The sequence below is a fragment of the Diceros bicornis genome, chromosome 18 (assembly GCF_020826845.1).
Source record: "Diceros bicornis minor isolate mBicDic1 chromosome 18, mDicBic1.mat.cur, whole genome shotgun sequence".
NCBI lineage: Eukaryota > Metazoa > Chordata > Mammalia > Perissodactyla > Rhinocerotidae > Diceros > Diceros bicornis.
In genome coordinates, this window is record NC_080757.1 from 32,300,529 (window position 1) to 32,316,184 (window position 15,656).

The following is a 15,656-nucleotide window of genomic DNA, read 5'->3' on the forward strand; positions in this document are numbered from 1 at the left end:
TAAACCTCCAGCTTTCTGACTGGAAACCTGAAAAGGGGAGTCCCAGGAATGCACAGTACCAGAGAAATCACAAAAAAGGAGGAATTCAGGAAACAACCTCGCAAAGTTGTTTATGAAATCCTGGACTGACCTCCTGATCTGTGCATCTGTGGATCTGATCCCAGTCAGGATGCCAAAGACATTGAGCACTAACCACACAGCCTGCTGTCTATACCTTAGACTGACCACTGGGTGGCGCATATGTGAGGCAGATCTGAATAGCACTGCCAAGGCTCTGAAAATTTAACTGGACTGGAACCACAGCACACAGAAGGCAGGCTGAAACTGTAGCATGAACCTAATGAGGTTGTTTGCCTACTAAAATGCCAACATTCTCAACAGGATTTAAATAAGATCAAGTATTTCATAACATTAAAAAATGCCAGGCCAGCCCCAGTGGCCTAGTGGTTAAGTCTGGCACACTCCACTTCAGTGGCCCATGTTCGGTTCCCGGCACGGACCTACACCACTCGTCTGTCAGTGGCCATGCTATGGCATTGGCTCGCATACAAAAAGAGTAATATTGGCAGCAAATGTTAGCTTGGGGCAAACCTTCCTCAGCAAAAAAAAAAATGCCCAAGATACAATCCGAAATTGGAACTGGGAAAATTTCAACTTGCAAGAGAAAAGACTGATATCAAGAGGGCATAGATGCTGAAATTATCTCACAGAGATTTTAAAGCAGTTATTATACAAATGCTTCAACAAGCAACTGTGAACACTCTTTGAAAAAAAAAAAAGGAAAAATAGAAAGTCTCAGCAAAGAAACACAAGATATAAAGAAGAGCTAAATGGTAATTTTATAATTGAAAAATACAATAACTGAAATTAAAGCAAATTGACAGAATGAGCTCAATAGCAAAATGGGAATGACAGAGGAAATAGTGAACTCAAACATAGATCAATAGAAATTATCTTAAAAAACAGAAAAAAAGTGAGAAAACTAATGAACAGAACCCTAGGAATCTATGAGACAATGACAACAGGTCTAACATTTGTGTCATCAAGAGTCCCAGAAGGCCAGCAGAAAGTGTATAGTGCTGAAAAAATATTTGAAGAAATAAAGGCTAAAAACTTCACAAATTTGGTGCAAGACATAAACCCACAGATTCAAGAAGTTCAGTGTAGTAGGTTGAACGGTGGCTCCCAAAAAGTTATGTCCTTGTCCTAATTCTTGGAACCTGTGAACATTACCTTATTGGACAAAGGGTCTTTGCAGATGTAATTAAGTTAACGATCTCAAGATGGTGACCTCCTGTATTATTCGAGTGGGCCCTAAATCCAATGACAAATGATTTTCAAAAAGAAAATCAGAAAGAGATTTGAGACACACAGAGGAGAAGGCAATGTGAAAGTGGAGACAGAAAGTGGAGTAATGTGGCCCTAGCCAAAGACGCCAAGGAGTACCAACAGTCACCAGAATCTGGAAAAGGCAAAAAAGTGGCTTCTCCCCTAAGATCCCTGGAGGGAGTGCGGCCCTGCTGAATTTCAGACTTCTAGACTCCAGCCCTACAAGAAAATAAATTCCTGTGGTTTTAAACCACCCAACTTGTGGTAAATTTTTTTATGGTAGCCACAGGACACTAAAACACTGAACAAATCCCAAACAGAATACACCAAAAGAAATCCATGCCCAGACATAGCAAACTGTTCAAAATCAGAAAAGAAAATTTCCTGAAAGCACAGCCAGAAAAAAGAAGACATTATCTATAGGAGAACACAATTTGAATGAATGTAGTTTTCTCATTAGAAACCATTTAGGCCAGAAGAGAGGGAAGCAATGTTTAAGAACTGCTGAAAGAAAAGAACTGTTAACCCAGAATTCTATATCCACTGAAAATATCTTCCAGGAACAAAAATGAAATAAAGACATTCTCACATGAAGTCAAACAAACAGATTTTCACTGTCAACAGAACCTCTCTAAAAGAACTGCTAACAGAAATTCTTCAGAAAAAAGGGAAATTATACCAGAAGAAAATAAGAGCAACAGAAATGGTCAATATTGGGTAAATAGACCATTTTTCTCAAGTCCTTTAAAATATATTTGAGGGTGGCAAGCAAAAATTATAACATTGTTTCGTGGTATTTTTTCCCAATGTATATAGATGTAATATATACCATAACTATAGTATAAAGGAGGATCTATAGCCAAATTTTCTACATTTCACTTCAAGTGGTAAAATGCTAGTGATAAGTAGACTAAAAAACTAAGTACCTATATTGCAATCCCTAAAGCAACCAGTCCCTGCTTCCCCATATAAAAACTATACCAAGTTATAGTCAAAATCACAGTAGATAAAATGGAATACCTAAAAACGTTCAAATAATCCAAAAGACTGCTGGAAAGAGGAAACAGAGAAAAAAAAAAGAAAGGGAACAAATAGAAAACAAATTATACAATGGTAGCCCTAAACCAAACATATAATTACATTAAATGTAAAGGGCCTAAACATACCAATTAAAGACAGAAATTATGAGAATACATAAAAATGCACAACCCAACTATATGCTATCTACAAGAAACTCACTTCGAATATATCAATATAGTTAAGTTAAAAGTAGAAATATGGAAAAAGATATACCATGCAAACACTAATGAAAAGAAAGCTAGAGTGGCTATATTAATAGCAAAGTAAACAATAGGGCAAAGAAAATTACAAAAGACAAAGAGGGACATTACATAATGATAAAAGAGTCAATTCACCTTTTAGCACTATGGGGTTTTTTTTTGGGTGATGGAACTATTCCGTATCCTGACTGTGGTGGTGATTACAAGAAGCTATGCTGTATGTTAAAATTCATAGAACTGTACACCAAAGGAAAAAAAGGGTCAATTTTAACATATGGAAATTTAAAAAATAAAATTAAAGCACAGAAAGAAAAAAGAGAGCAGGTACTGAAATCAGACCCACTTGAATCTGAACCCTGTTTCTCCACTAGTGGGGCAAACTCTGGCAAGTTAATCTTCCTCAGCCTTGGTTTCTCATTTGCAAAATGAGAATGACGGGGGTCCCTACCTCATAGGTCTATTGGGAACACTGGTAAGTAACTGGTAAGCATTTCTTATTCTTCTTAGCCTGTTGACTGATAAGTGGGCTACAAATGTGACCTATGACTTTATCTCATCATCGTCGTTTTTTCAATGATCTTTGCTATTATGAATAATTCTATCACTCATTTGTTCTGTGATGGTACACAAATTAAACCGCAAACAGAGGGGAGGAAAAATCTCAAGACGCTAAGGCATTCTGATGACTGATTTTGCCTCTCATATGTGATGTTCAGCATATGATTTAACCCAGACACATGTCCTAGGCAGCTTTAGTGCTTCAATTTCTGACACTATAAAAAATTGGTCTAATTATAGCTTCACTCACGTGCAGATCTTCCTTGACTTACAATGGGGTTATGCCTGATAAATTCATCATAAATTGAAAATATCTTAAGTTGAAAACCTATCAGACATCACAGATCACCCTAGCCTACCTTAAACGTGCTTAGAACACTTGCATTAGCCTACAGTTGGGCAAAATTATCTAACACAAAGCCTATTTTATAATAAAGTGTTGACTATCTTATGTAATTGATTGAATACTGTACTGAAAGTGAAAAAAAAAAAAACAGTTGTAAGAGTACAGAATGGTTGTAAATGTATCAGTTGTTTATCCTTGTGACTGCATGGCTGACGGGGAGCTGCAGCTCGCTGCCACAGCCCAGCATCACAAGAGACTATCGTACTGCATATTGCTAGCCCAGGAAAAGATCAAAGGTCAAAGTGTGGTTTCTACTGAATGTGCATTGCTTTCGTACATTGTAAAGTCAAAACATTGTAATTCAAACCATCCTAAATCGGGGACCCTCTGTATAAGCCTTTTTTGAAAATTAGAAAAAAATAGAAACAAAAGGCTGAGATAGATAGTCTAGAAAACAAAATATTATTGATATTAAAGAGTATCTTTCATTCCAGTGAATTCCAAGAACTATTATAATTATTTTGATATCTGGATCTTGGGTGGGTGACAATTACAGGATTTCTAAAGTATGACTGGCAAACCACTGCTTTATGATTCTGCTGCCTTTTAAAAACTAAAGAGTCCTGCTACTGAATCAGCATTTCTGAGGGCCAGCAACTTTACTTTTTTTCTGTAATGGGATTTCATCAATATCCTCCTTTCTCCTATTACCCAAGAAGATTTGCAGGATAAAGGAAAACAGAACTGGCTACTTTAGACTACATTATTTACTAAGCAACGTCACTGGAGATCTGCCCTCAATATTTCAACATTCACTTAACATCACACGTAGTCAAGACCAGAGGTAGCCAACTGCATTCTGACCCAACTTAGTGGTTCATGAGATAGCCATTGACACTCTATCGTGTCCCAGCACAGCACATGAATCTTTCCTTCCTCCTCTTCTTCCCTTATACTTTTTTTTTTTTTTTTTGCTTTTTTCCCCAACTTGATTGTCCTTTCTCATTCTCCTTCCTCCCCCCTGCCCCTACTCCTTTTTTAATACAGAAAAGTAATTGTCCCTATACACCTTTTTATATTGACATCTGAACCACGGCAATGCACTGCCTATTACCTAAAATATATGCATTTAAAAAGAAAAAAGAATATAGGCTTTGGTATAAGGCAAATCCCACTTCTGTTTATTTTTTGCTCTATCTACTCTATCCTGCCCCTTCCTGACCTTAGGTAGCCACGCTTTTTTAGTTTCTTCTGCATCTTTCTTGCATTTCTTTATGCAAATAGAGGCAAATAATATATATTCTTATTTCTCATTTTCTTACACAAATGCAATATAGTATACAAACACTACTTTGCACCTTTTTTTTCACTTAATAATAAATATATTAGTGGTTGTTCCTCACATAGAGAACCTACATTTTTCCCCCTAGCTATATAGTAATACACTGCATAGATGTTTATTTAACCAATCCCCAACCAATGGGTACTTGAGTTGTTTCCAATTATTTGCTATTGCCCAAATGTGGTAAAGAATAATCTCGTAAACAACTCATTTTGCATAGGTAAGAATTCCTAGAAATGAGATTGCAGGTTCAAAGGTAAATGCATTTATAATTTTAATAGATATTGCCACTTGCCCCTCATAAGAACTACATAATTTTGTGATAGTATCTGTCTTTCCACAGGCAAGACAGGCCTGTTATCATTTGGACTTTTCCCAGTCTGTGAGGTTAAAATAAAGTCTCAGGCTGCCCTCATGGTGTCGTGGTTAAGTTTGTGAGCTCTGCTTCGGTGGCCCTGGTTTGCGGGTTCGGATCCCAGACACATACCTACACCACTTGTCAGCCAAGCTGTGGTGGCGACCACATACAAAAAAGTAGAGGAAGATGGGCACAGATGTTAGCTCAGGGCTAATCTTCCTCAAGCAAAAAAAGAGGAAGACTGGCAACAGATGTTAGCTCAGGGTGAATATTCCTCAGGAAAACAAAAAAGTCTCACTGTAGTTTAATTTATATTTCTGTAACTATAAGTAAGGTCGAGCATCTTGCATATGTTTAAGGGTCATTTGTATTTTTTGGTGAACTATCAGTTCATTAGACCTGCTACTTAATAGCTATATGAACTTGGGCAAGTTCTATTCCCTAAGTCTCAGCCTTTTCTCCTATAAAACAGGAATAATAACAGAACTGACTCAAGAACTTTTGCAAAGATAAAATGAAATAAACAAAAACAGCTTAGCAAAGTGCCTGGCACACAGCAAGTGCTGTGTAATTGGTGTGGCCATTACTCTTAACAATTTTAAACCTCATTTCTCTTCCCCTACCTTTGTCATTGTATTTCCCCTACCTTCTGTTATCACTAATAAATAACAGAAACAAAGACAACTTATTGAAGACTTATTATGTATCAAGTGCTACACTGGAGTTTTACATATAGCATCTCACTATATCTTTGTAAGAATCCTAGGAAGTATTCTTAGAAGAAAAATGAAGGCTCACGCTGGTTAAGCTTCTCATCCAAGGTCACACAGCTAGTAGGAGGTAGTGCTGAGAGTCTAATTCAGGTCTGTTTGATTCCTAAGTCTCTACTCTTTCTACTATGCCATGTTTTCTTAAATATGAGGAATCAGAATGAGATGGTATCAGTTCTGGAGCATTACGGACACACTTACAGGGATGTTTCTGTATTTTCCAAGTCTAGCAAATCCATCTGTGGATGAAGACTGGGTTTCACGTTGTTTGTTACAGCAGGACTTGGAGAAGTGAAACCTAGAATACAAAATAGATTTGCTGTTTGGCTTCAAAACATTGTCAGTCAGTTCTGTTGGATGTTCCACAGTAAAAAAAAAAAAAAAAAAAAATTAAAGAGATTGAGATGTTTCTGTCACTATAACATCATGGGATTTCCTCAACCAGAAATTAAAAAGCATCATTTATGGTAATTGGAAAGAGAGAAATTCCTTGCCACAAAAAGAGGTTGTCGAAAAGGTAACAAATGTTATTTTATTGGGTTTTCTAAAATCCCAAGCTGATCCAGAATGGAAGAGATTTTACCTGTATGGTTCTGCCAAACACAAAATTTTTAAAGCTATGGTGTATATAGACCTCTACCCTCACCTCCCCAAGCTCTTAACTTCCTACAATCCTAAGCGAGACATCCCAAAGGAAATAATCATTTCCTCCCCTCTAAAAATGCCTGATAAAAACTCTTTCACGTAATGGACTCCACACATCCCATTGGTCTACATAAGCAAGCAGCCAACATTTTAGTTATGGGGGAAGTTATACGAAAACCACAAATTCAGTGATACTGAATATTTTGACTCTGGAAAAACATGCTAACATAAGAGAAAAACAAACTGATTTTAGTTTGGCAAAAACTTCTGAATTTCAGCATTTTTCGTCCTTATTTTGTAATTTACCAAAACTATTTGGGAATAAGGACAGTAAGAGATAACAAATAAGATAGATAAGACAGTTAACCCTAAGCCTACAAAGAACTTTGTAAATATTATTCATTTACCTTCACAGCAACCCATTAAGCAACTATTGTTCTCACTTTATAAAGTAGGCAAGTCTCAACGGCTGGGTGGTTGAGATATGGCAGAACTGGGATTTCAACTAGGACTTCGACTCACAAGCCTGTGTTTTTCCCTCTGCATTTCACCACCATGTGGATCAGGCCTCATAATTCCTGAATTTCTCTATCTGCATGGAACATTCCCTTACCTGATGCTGTAGCAGAGCAGAGAAATCCAAAGATAATAGTGAGTGGGCTGGTTCAGAGAGGATTTAAGTATTGGCCGTGAAGCTGAACAACCTCCATAAAGCAGGCTAGGGGAATTCCATGAGATTCTAACCAGTGGGATGAGTTTCAAGGACCTCCTCCCCCAGACATATCCCATCCCTGCCCTGCATGTGACTCAACCATTTGCCAAGAAGTAATTACATCTCCTGATATAGTTCTCTGATATTCAAACTGACTTCAGTCCCTTCTCAGGTTGCATTTAATCATGAAACCAAGGAGAACTGTTTCACATCAAGCTCTTCTGCTGGTCTGAAAAGGCCCACGTGCTTATTTACTTAAGTCTGAAAGCTGAGCATTCAGGGAGTTGAATTCTCCCAGAGGCCCCCCTGACATCGGAAGGCTGGGACTCAGGTCAAGGAGATCACAGGATGGGGCAGAAGGTTCACTGGTAGTCTGAAAGCAAAGCAAACAGAAACACAATTTAGAAAAAATGTGTCAGGTCGTTTATCACGGCTTTCTCCCCAGAGACTTTCCTTTGGAGAAGGGAAGATCCTATTTGGATGCATTTTCATTTCATCCATATTGCCATTCAACAGGCAACACTAGTACTATTCACATCCCACCATCTACATAGGTTCCCGCTTAATTAGAGAATCTTCTTATGACCTCTTATTAATAACTTAATAACATCAACTTATTAAGGCAAATACTCTACACCACTAAAACCACTCCAAATTGTTAACGAATGTCTCCTCTTTTAATACCTGTTTGAAGTAAGCCTATTTCTTACTGTACAATTCATAAAACGCGCAATTGTTTGTTTTGTAACATTTCTATTCACTTACATTGGCGTCTTCCATCTGGTTCTTATTTTGCTCCAAAATCCTTTGTTGGTTTCGAGTAAACCTGTTTGAATTAGCAAAACACAAGTATTTAAAAGAAAAACAGATATGAAAATGCTACAATATTTAACAAATTATTAATATGCAAATATTTAGGAACAATCGGCTTCATCCCCACTCAATTCCCAATAAAGTACTTTAATAACGTTTTTCTAGTTCAGAGGTAATAATGCCTTTAGAGAAAATTGTGAGAAAATGGACAAGTATTAAAAATATGAATAATAATTCCTTCACCTAGAAATGGTCCCTATTAACATTATAATGTATTTCCTTCTAGTATTTCTTTCTGTAAGTTAATCTATTTTAAACTTAGTTGAAGTTATACTTTACATAATTCTACATCCTAATTTAATTATGTTGTGAGCATTTTTATAGTTATTCAGAAATATAATTTTTGGTGGCTGCATATTTTATCTTACGAATGTATCACACATTTAACTATTCTTCTTATTCTCAGATATTTAAGTTGTTTCCAATTTTGCCATTAAAATTTTCCAGAAAAATTCAAATACATTTAAAGTACCTTCACTGTTTCTGTTCATTTGTATAAGATACCTGATACCTACTAAAAATATTGACCTATTACAACTTGATTTAATTTTACATTGCTTGTACACTGGTAGTGGGAGAGGAACTGTTAAATAAATAAAAGAACAGGTTTGAAAGGGTAGTGAAGTTGAGGCAGAAGTCCAAGGTTCAACTGTCAGCATTATTATCTAGCAGCTATCTGACCATGGATATAACTTCCTGATCCTCAGTTCCCCATCTGCTAAAAGAGAATAATAACATTTGAACCATTTGCTCCCCAGGGACAACATCTAGATAGATCATGCACGTGGATGAAGACGGAAATGCTTTGCAAACTAAGAGTTGCTTTAGAAACATACAATATTACTATTATGACACATTGACTCCATGAACCTAAACAAGTCTAAAATCTTACACTGAATTGGAACATGCACTTAGGTTTAAGGATTTTCCATTTCTAAAACACATGTTTTTTCTTCCGTCTACTTATTGTCTTGGCTTCTCGTGCTAGCTAGTTATGTGCTGGGTATGAACAACCTTCACAGATAAAGCCTTGAGTAACAAATTTCCATTTCCTTATTTGCACAAGTATTCCCTGGTTGTAATGAGTAGAGAGCGAGTTTGGGGGATGTTGGAATAGGGTCAAAGTATTTCACATGTGGGATGGATGTGAGTCTTTGTGAAACAGAGGGCAAGCTGTGATAGGCAGAACGATGCCTCTCCAAAGATATCCACATCCTAATCAACAGAACAGTGAATACGTAAGGTTAGATGGCAAATGGAATGAGGTTGCTAGTGAGCTGTCTTTAATATGGAGATTATCCTGGATGATACAGACGAGCCCAATGTAATCACAGAGATCCTTAAGTGTGGAAGAGGGAGGCAGAAGAGGCAGCAGAGTGATATGCCGTGAGAAGGACTCGATCGGATGATGTTGGCTTTGAAGATGGAGGAAAGGGGCCATGAGCCAAGGAAAGTGGTCAGCCTCTAGAAGTTGCAAAAGTTAAGGAAACAGACCCTCCTCTAGGGCCTCCAAAAAGGAATGTGGCCCTGCTGACACCTTGATGATAAACCTGTAAGATCCATTTCGGACTCTTAATGGAACTATAAGATAGTAAGTTTATGTTGTTTTAAGCCACTAAATTTGTGGTAAATTGTTACAGCAGCCATAGGAAACGAATACATTAGAAGTATCTTTTCTAGAGGCAAGAATTTTCCTCTAAATCTTAAGACATGTTTCTGTGTCACCATTAACTGCAGTTGCTTTTGGCATGGTTCAAAGCTGAATCAGAATGAGCCATTCACAGAGGTTATCCAATCTCCTGATATTAGACCAAATAAACACACATTCCCTCTCTGAGGAAGCATTTAGTTAGTCGTCTTGTAATAGAAGTACCCAAAATAAAAACCAGAAGGCAGCACTACACTGAAAACCACGTGGTTTTCCTTAGATGTTTTCTGCTTGCAAAGATTTATACCCAGAAAACAAAGGGCAAGGACTGTGAGTTTGTTCAATGCTAAGAGAACACTGGTCACTGGGTTCATATCCTCGGTCGATGCTCTGTCATCTCCCCATAGGACAGGCTGCTGTCCCTGATAGTGAGGTAGTGGAGGAGAGAACTTATCACTTCTCAGCTATTGGTTTTACTTCACTGCTTCTCTTGGTTCATTCATAATCAGTGAAAAGAAATCTAGTCAATAAATTAAAAGTGGGAAAATAACAGAGAGAAGGACAAGAAATTACTTTTTTAATGAGTGTCAATGTGCTAGCACTCTGCTAGGTGCTTTTATATATATCATCTTATTTAATTATCAAAAAAAACCCCCAACGTATTGTTAAGTGAAATAAGCCAGACAGAGAAAGATAAACATTGTATGATTTCACTCATATGTGGAAGATAAACTAACACACAGACAGAGAGAACAGTTTGGTGGTTACCAGGGGGAAGGGGGTTGTGGGGTGGGCACAAGGGGTGAAGGGGCGCATTTATATGGTGACTGACAATAATGTATAACTGGAATCTTACAATGTTATAAACTATTATGACATCAATAAAAAAAATTAACAACAACAACAAAAAAACCCAAAAACAAACAAAAAATCCTCCAAATAGGTAGCATTATCCTCTTTAATAAACAGGAAAAAAACTAAGTCTTAAAAAAGTAACCAACTTGTCTGAAATCATCACTGAGATTTGAATCCGGGCCTGTTCACCTCTTTCCCTTGTCACACTGGTCTCATTCTTCATCAGCTGGTTGGAAATATAGCCTCTGCGCGATTTACACGTTCCCAGTAATTCTCAACAGAAATGGTGCCCCTAAGGGTGTCTAGAAATGCCACTTTAGGAGGAATACTTGCTGCATTTAGTGAGTAGAGGCCACACAACGGAAAACCCTCCCACCCAAAATGCCAACACCGCTCCTACTGAGAAACAAGATCTAGAAAAAGTGTGGGGATTTCAGAGGCTCCAGAATTTCCATGATAGGAAGGCCTAGGGATAGGTTTTCAAAGAAACCAGGAGACTTGCCTGAAGCTACGTTTTTACACATCACTTTCCATTAAGACTGAGGAAAAAGCCACCTGTCAATCAAAGCATGCTGCAGGTCCGGGGCTGGGTGCTGGGTGCATGCTTGCTCCCCAAGTCTCTTGTCCTTTCCCATAGCTTCACACGCTGCACCTGTGCTTGCTCTGCTCCTTGTTTAATCAACTCCTACTCATCAGGTGGTTTCTCAGTTTAAGGCACTTCTTCACAGAAGCCTTCCCTCCCCTCTCGCAACCTGGATTAGGTCTGGCTGTTATTCTCACCACAGGTCTCCTGTACTTTTGTTTCACTGCACTTATTTCAGTTTCCAAGTTTGTATATTTATATATATGATTTAAGGTGTTTTCCTGACTATAGGCTTAACTATAGATTATAATAGATTATAAGACTATTATTTTGATGAATGAATGAGTTAGAAACAACTTAAACGCCGAATAAGTGAACTGTGAGAAAAACATGGACCACTATGCAGCTATTAAAAATAATGGCTTATCAAAAGCATTTAAAAACATAGGATACACCAATACTTGCTATACAGTGAATAAAATCAAGGGAGAAATAAAAGTTTATGTTGTTTATATGATCATAACTATATAAAAAAGTTTAGGAAAAAAACTAAAATGTTAGTGACAAAATTATGAGTATTTAAAATTTTTGCCTTCACACTTTTCCAAATGGAAATTTTTAAGAATCTATGTTCATATACAAAATGTCCTCACTGGCTGCTCTGGTTTTGTACAGATTATTTTCTCCACATAAAATATCCTCCACTTTTTACCATTCCATGTTCTTCTCCATCTCAAACTTAGGGTAAACCTCTCTTTTACTAAGATGCTTTGTTTATACCATTCATCTATTTGAGAGCCTATGATGTGTTCAGGGCAAACAACATTAAGTGAATAAGATCCAGGCCCTGCTTACAGGTTAGGTGTTTACACCACCCGAAATGCCCAAGAATGCTCCTAGCAGTGCTCAGATATGCTCTCCTTCTTGCAAGCCCCATCACAAGCTCCCAGAAGGCCAGGACCAGATTCCGTCCCTTGGGAGGAAGGCGGCCTTGTCCTGAACTTACTCTTGATCTTCCTGAGTGTTCACCTTGTAGGCAGTCTAATAAGAATGCTGAGTAACTGGGGTAGAACTAGAATTGGAGGAGGGTTGGAGAGGGGGCACCGCCTGCTCACCTCTCACATCCAAGGATGGCATTATTCAAATCCTCATTGACTTGAATTAGCTCAACTGTTACGTCTTCATTCTCCACCACCACCAGCAGGTCCATGATCCTCTCCTGCATCTCCCGACCAGTCTTATAAAGTTTCTGCCAAAGAAAGGAGAGAGATTTCCTCTTCTATGCTACGAACGTTCTACAAAGACAACTGACTTGCCAATCCACATACACCTGTGATCACCTCTGCACTGAGTCACCTATGGGAAATGACCAAAATATTTAACTACGGACAGCTCATCCTTATCAGAAGGCAATGAGTTATAAATGATGGTATTTTCCTCTAAAAATCAAAATAGGTGTCATAAGAACAATATGCTAAACTGTATGTAACACTAGACTAGAAATTAGAAGTGGTGTATGGGAATTCTAGAGGTATTGCTTATTAGCCATACTATGTAGAAAAAAAAAATCACTTGTTTCTAAATCTCAGTTTTTTCGTTTGATAAATGAAATTATACTACTTGCCACATCTACCACAAGGGGGGACATAAAAATCAAATGAGATGCGTATAGAGGAACTCTATAACTATAAAGCACTACATAAAACAAACACTATTGTCATTATTAGTGGTAGTGGAAGAAAGAAGTAGTTAAAAAACATTTACAGGAGCATAATTTTCCTATTATGTTTTACTTAAACATTTCAAGTTTACAGTTACAACATCACATTCCAAGGTAAACTGAACCAGGATTAAAAAACTAGTCATGGATACTATCCTCATTCGGACTACCTAGAATGACGGCATTAAGCTATGGCTCCACTCCCCAAACCAGCTTTTTCTCATAAGCATGAGAGGCACCTAGGGCAGACTTACTGATTCAGAATCTCTAGGGCTGAGGGTCTGGGAATCTACATTTAACAAGTATCCCAAAGTGTTTATGTATACCGACCTTTGAAAACTGCCTTACAACTTACTTCCTAGGCAAAGCTCCAATAAGTCTGAGGAGCATAAAACGTATTAATATTTCTTCAAACCCACCTTGGCTAGGATTTATAAATGTAACAGTACATCAACCTCAGGCAAAAACACAGGGACGTTTCCCTTTTCAAAATGAAAGCAGCATAACTTGGTAAATCATCACACTATGACATTATTTGATTATTTTTTCCCCTCAAGAAAGAAAGACCCACTGAAAAACTTATGTTTCACAAAACCATTTAGAATCTCAAACAATCTATTACAAGACTCCGGACAGGAAATCTCTAAATAAATAAATCAAACCATTACTAGCTGGCATTTAGACTCAGAGGTAAAAGCCACTACCCTTCACAAAATCATAAGAAAATATTTAGAAGACAAAAGAAAAGGAAGAAAAAGTAAGATAGAAAGACAGACTCTGGATTTTATACCTGCAATGTACAGCCAGAAAAACTGTCTTATTTGCTAATGACTTGTCTATTATCAGCTGATGTTGACAAACTTTTTTCAAAGGTCCTGACATTAAATATTTTCTGCTTTGTGGGCCGTGTGTTCTCTGTGGAAACCACCCAACTCTGCCATTGTAACATGAAAGCAACCATAGACAATATGTAAACAAATGGGCGTGGCCATATCCTAATAAAACAAAGACACGTGGCGGGGTAAATGTAGCTCATTTATGGCCCCCTGGTATAGTGCAAAGAGCACAGACTTTAGACTCAATAGACCAATGGCATCTCCCATTACATACCTGACATGGCATTTAGTTAAATTTTAGCCTCAGGTTTTTTTTATTATTTTTTCTTCTATAAAATAAGAGTAGGGAAATGGTGCAGTTGAAACCCCACCGTGTCTGGCACACAGTGAGTAGTCAAAGAATGTATTATGGTTGCCTAGGGAGGTATCACTAGAAGCTTAACTAGATAACCAATACAATCCTGTAATACTTGTGCCATTACCCAGCACTCAATGTTAACAGAGGAAAGAACTAAGATGAGCATTTGCTATAACCTCCATAATGAATGAGAACTTTTCCATTGTTCTTGTGTTAGTGAGTGTAGAGAACTGTTCTCCTTCTTGTTCACTGGTAGCTTTGCTAGAGCAATGTCAAGATCAAGGAAATACAATGGCTGTTAGATGCCTGTGATAAAAATGTAGAAATTAATTTGAAATGAATTTGCAGCCAAAATCAATAGCCTGTGGTCACATGAAGACCTTCCCTTTGCCCTCTCAAGAGACAGATGGAATGGAAACATGAAAGGAGCACCACATCTCTCAGCAGGATTGCAAAGCAGAATTTGAAAAACCTCTTCAAAAGCCAGCACACTCTGATCTTTGCAATTGATGTCTGTCTCAGAGGAGGGCCAAGCTATCTGGAAACAGTGAGATCAAGCACCGTGGTCCAAAAGGATGGGTCAGAAGTTCCACACAGCAGGCACCTGCAGGGCTGTGGATGTGGGGAGCCAGCGGGAGTGAGTCACACACTGAGTAACAGATGCTGGTGCATATGCCCAACATGGAGCTCCTGGAATCACCTCCCTTTACACCATATCAAAGCAAAGGCAGGCTTCTAAGTTAAAGCGAATTTAACAATCAATTCAAAAGTCTTTGGAGCAAAACAAAATGGAGCTCATTAAGAGCATCCTCTTCTGACATCCAGATGGCTCCAACTCCTCCACAGAGCACTCAGGAATTAAGGAAGGAGATCCCTCTGCACTTTCCACTCCAACTGTAATCCTCCCACATTCAACAACACAGAGCAACTCAACAAAATGAAAAACAAAAGTGCCTGAACATCTCCCTTTAATAAGTAAAAACAGGAAGAAACGTGTTTGCTTGATAGCCCTCTCTGGAAATAATATCTGTATCGCAAGACTCCTATTATCAGCCTATAACATATTTCCTCTCTCCCAGTACTCGCCACCCAGACTCCAAGAGAATCAGAGAATATCTCTATCTGCTCAAAAAACAATTCCACTCTACTCTAAAAATGAACATTTCTCAGCATAACTTGCTCATACAGTCTTTTTTTTCCCCTCATACAGGCCTCAGATGAGTGAATGACAAATTGTCAAGACAATCCTCAAAGATCATTAAAACTCATTGGAACCCTTCCAACTCTTTTTCCCAACTAAATACCGTCAACATTTTATTTACTGAAAGCCTTTGTCTTCAGTAACTCCTTAGTCCTTTCATCCTAAATCATTAATTCTTCAACAAAGAATATCAATCTATTCACCTCAACTGACATTTAATGAACTCATTCAGTGTACAAAGC

At 37.8% G+C, this 15,656-nt stretch overlaps 1 protein-coding gene across 5 annotated transcripts in view; it reads right to left on the reverse strand.

The window, feature by feature from the left end:
- The window catches only part of TOM1L1 (target of myb1 like 1 membrane trafficking protein), a 59,397-nt gene that overhangs the window by 9,011 nt on the left and 34,730 nt on the right, over positions 1–15,656 (reverse strand). For all 5 annotated transcript variants that reach the window (XM_058560630.1, XM_058560629.1, XM_058560633.1 and 2 more), the window contains 4 exons: positions 12,415–12,548; positions 8,106–8,166; positions 7,596–7,713; positions 6,185–6,281 (listed from right to left, as the gene is read on the reverse strand). In XM_058560630.1, coding sequence (XP_058416613.1) covers positions 6,185–6,281; positions 7,596–7,713; positions 8,106–8,166; positions 12,415–12,548 — 410 coding nt within the window. The remainder of the gene's footprint in view (positions 1–6,184; positions 6,282–7,595; positions 7,714–8,105; positions 8,167–12,414; positions 12,549–15,656) is intronic.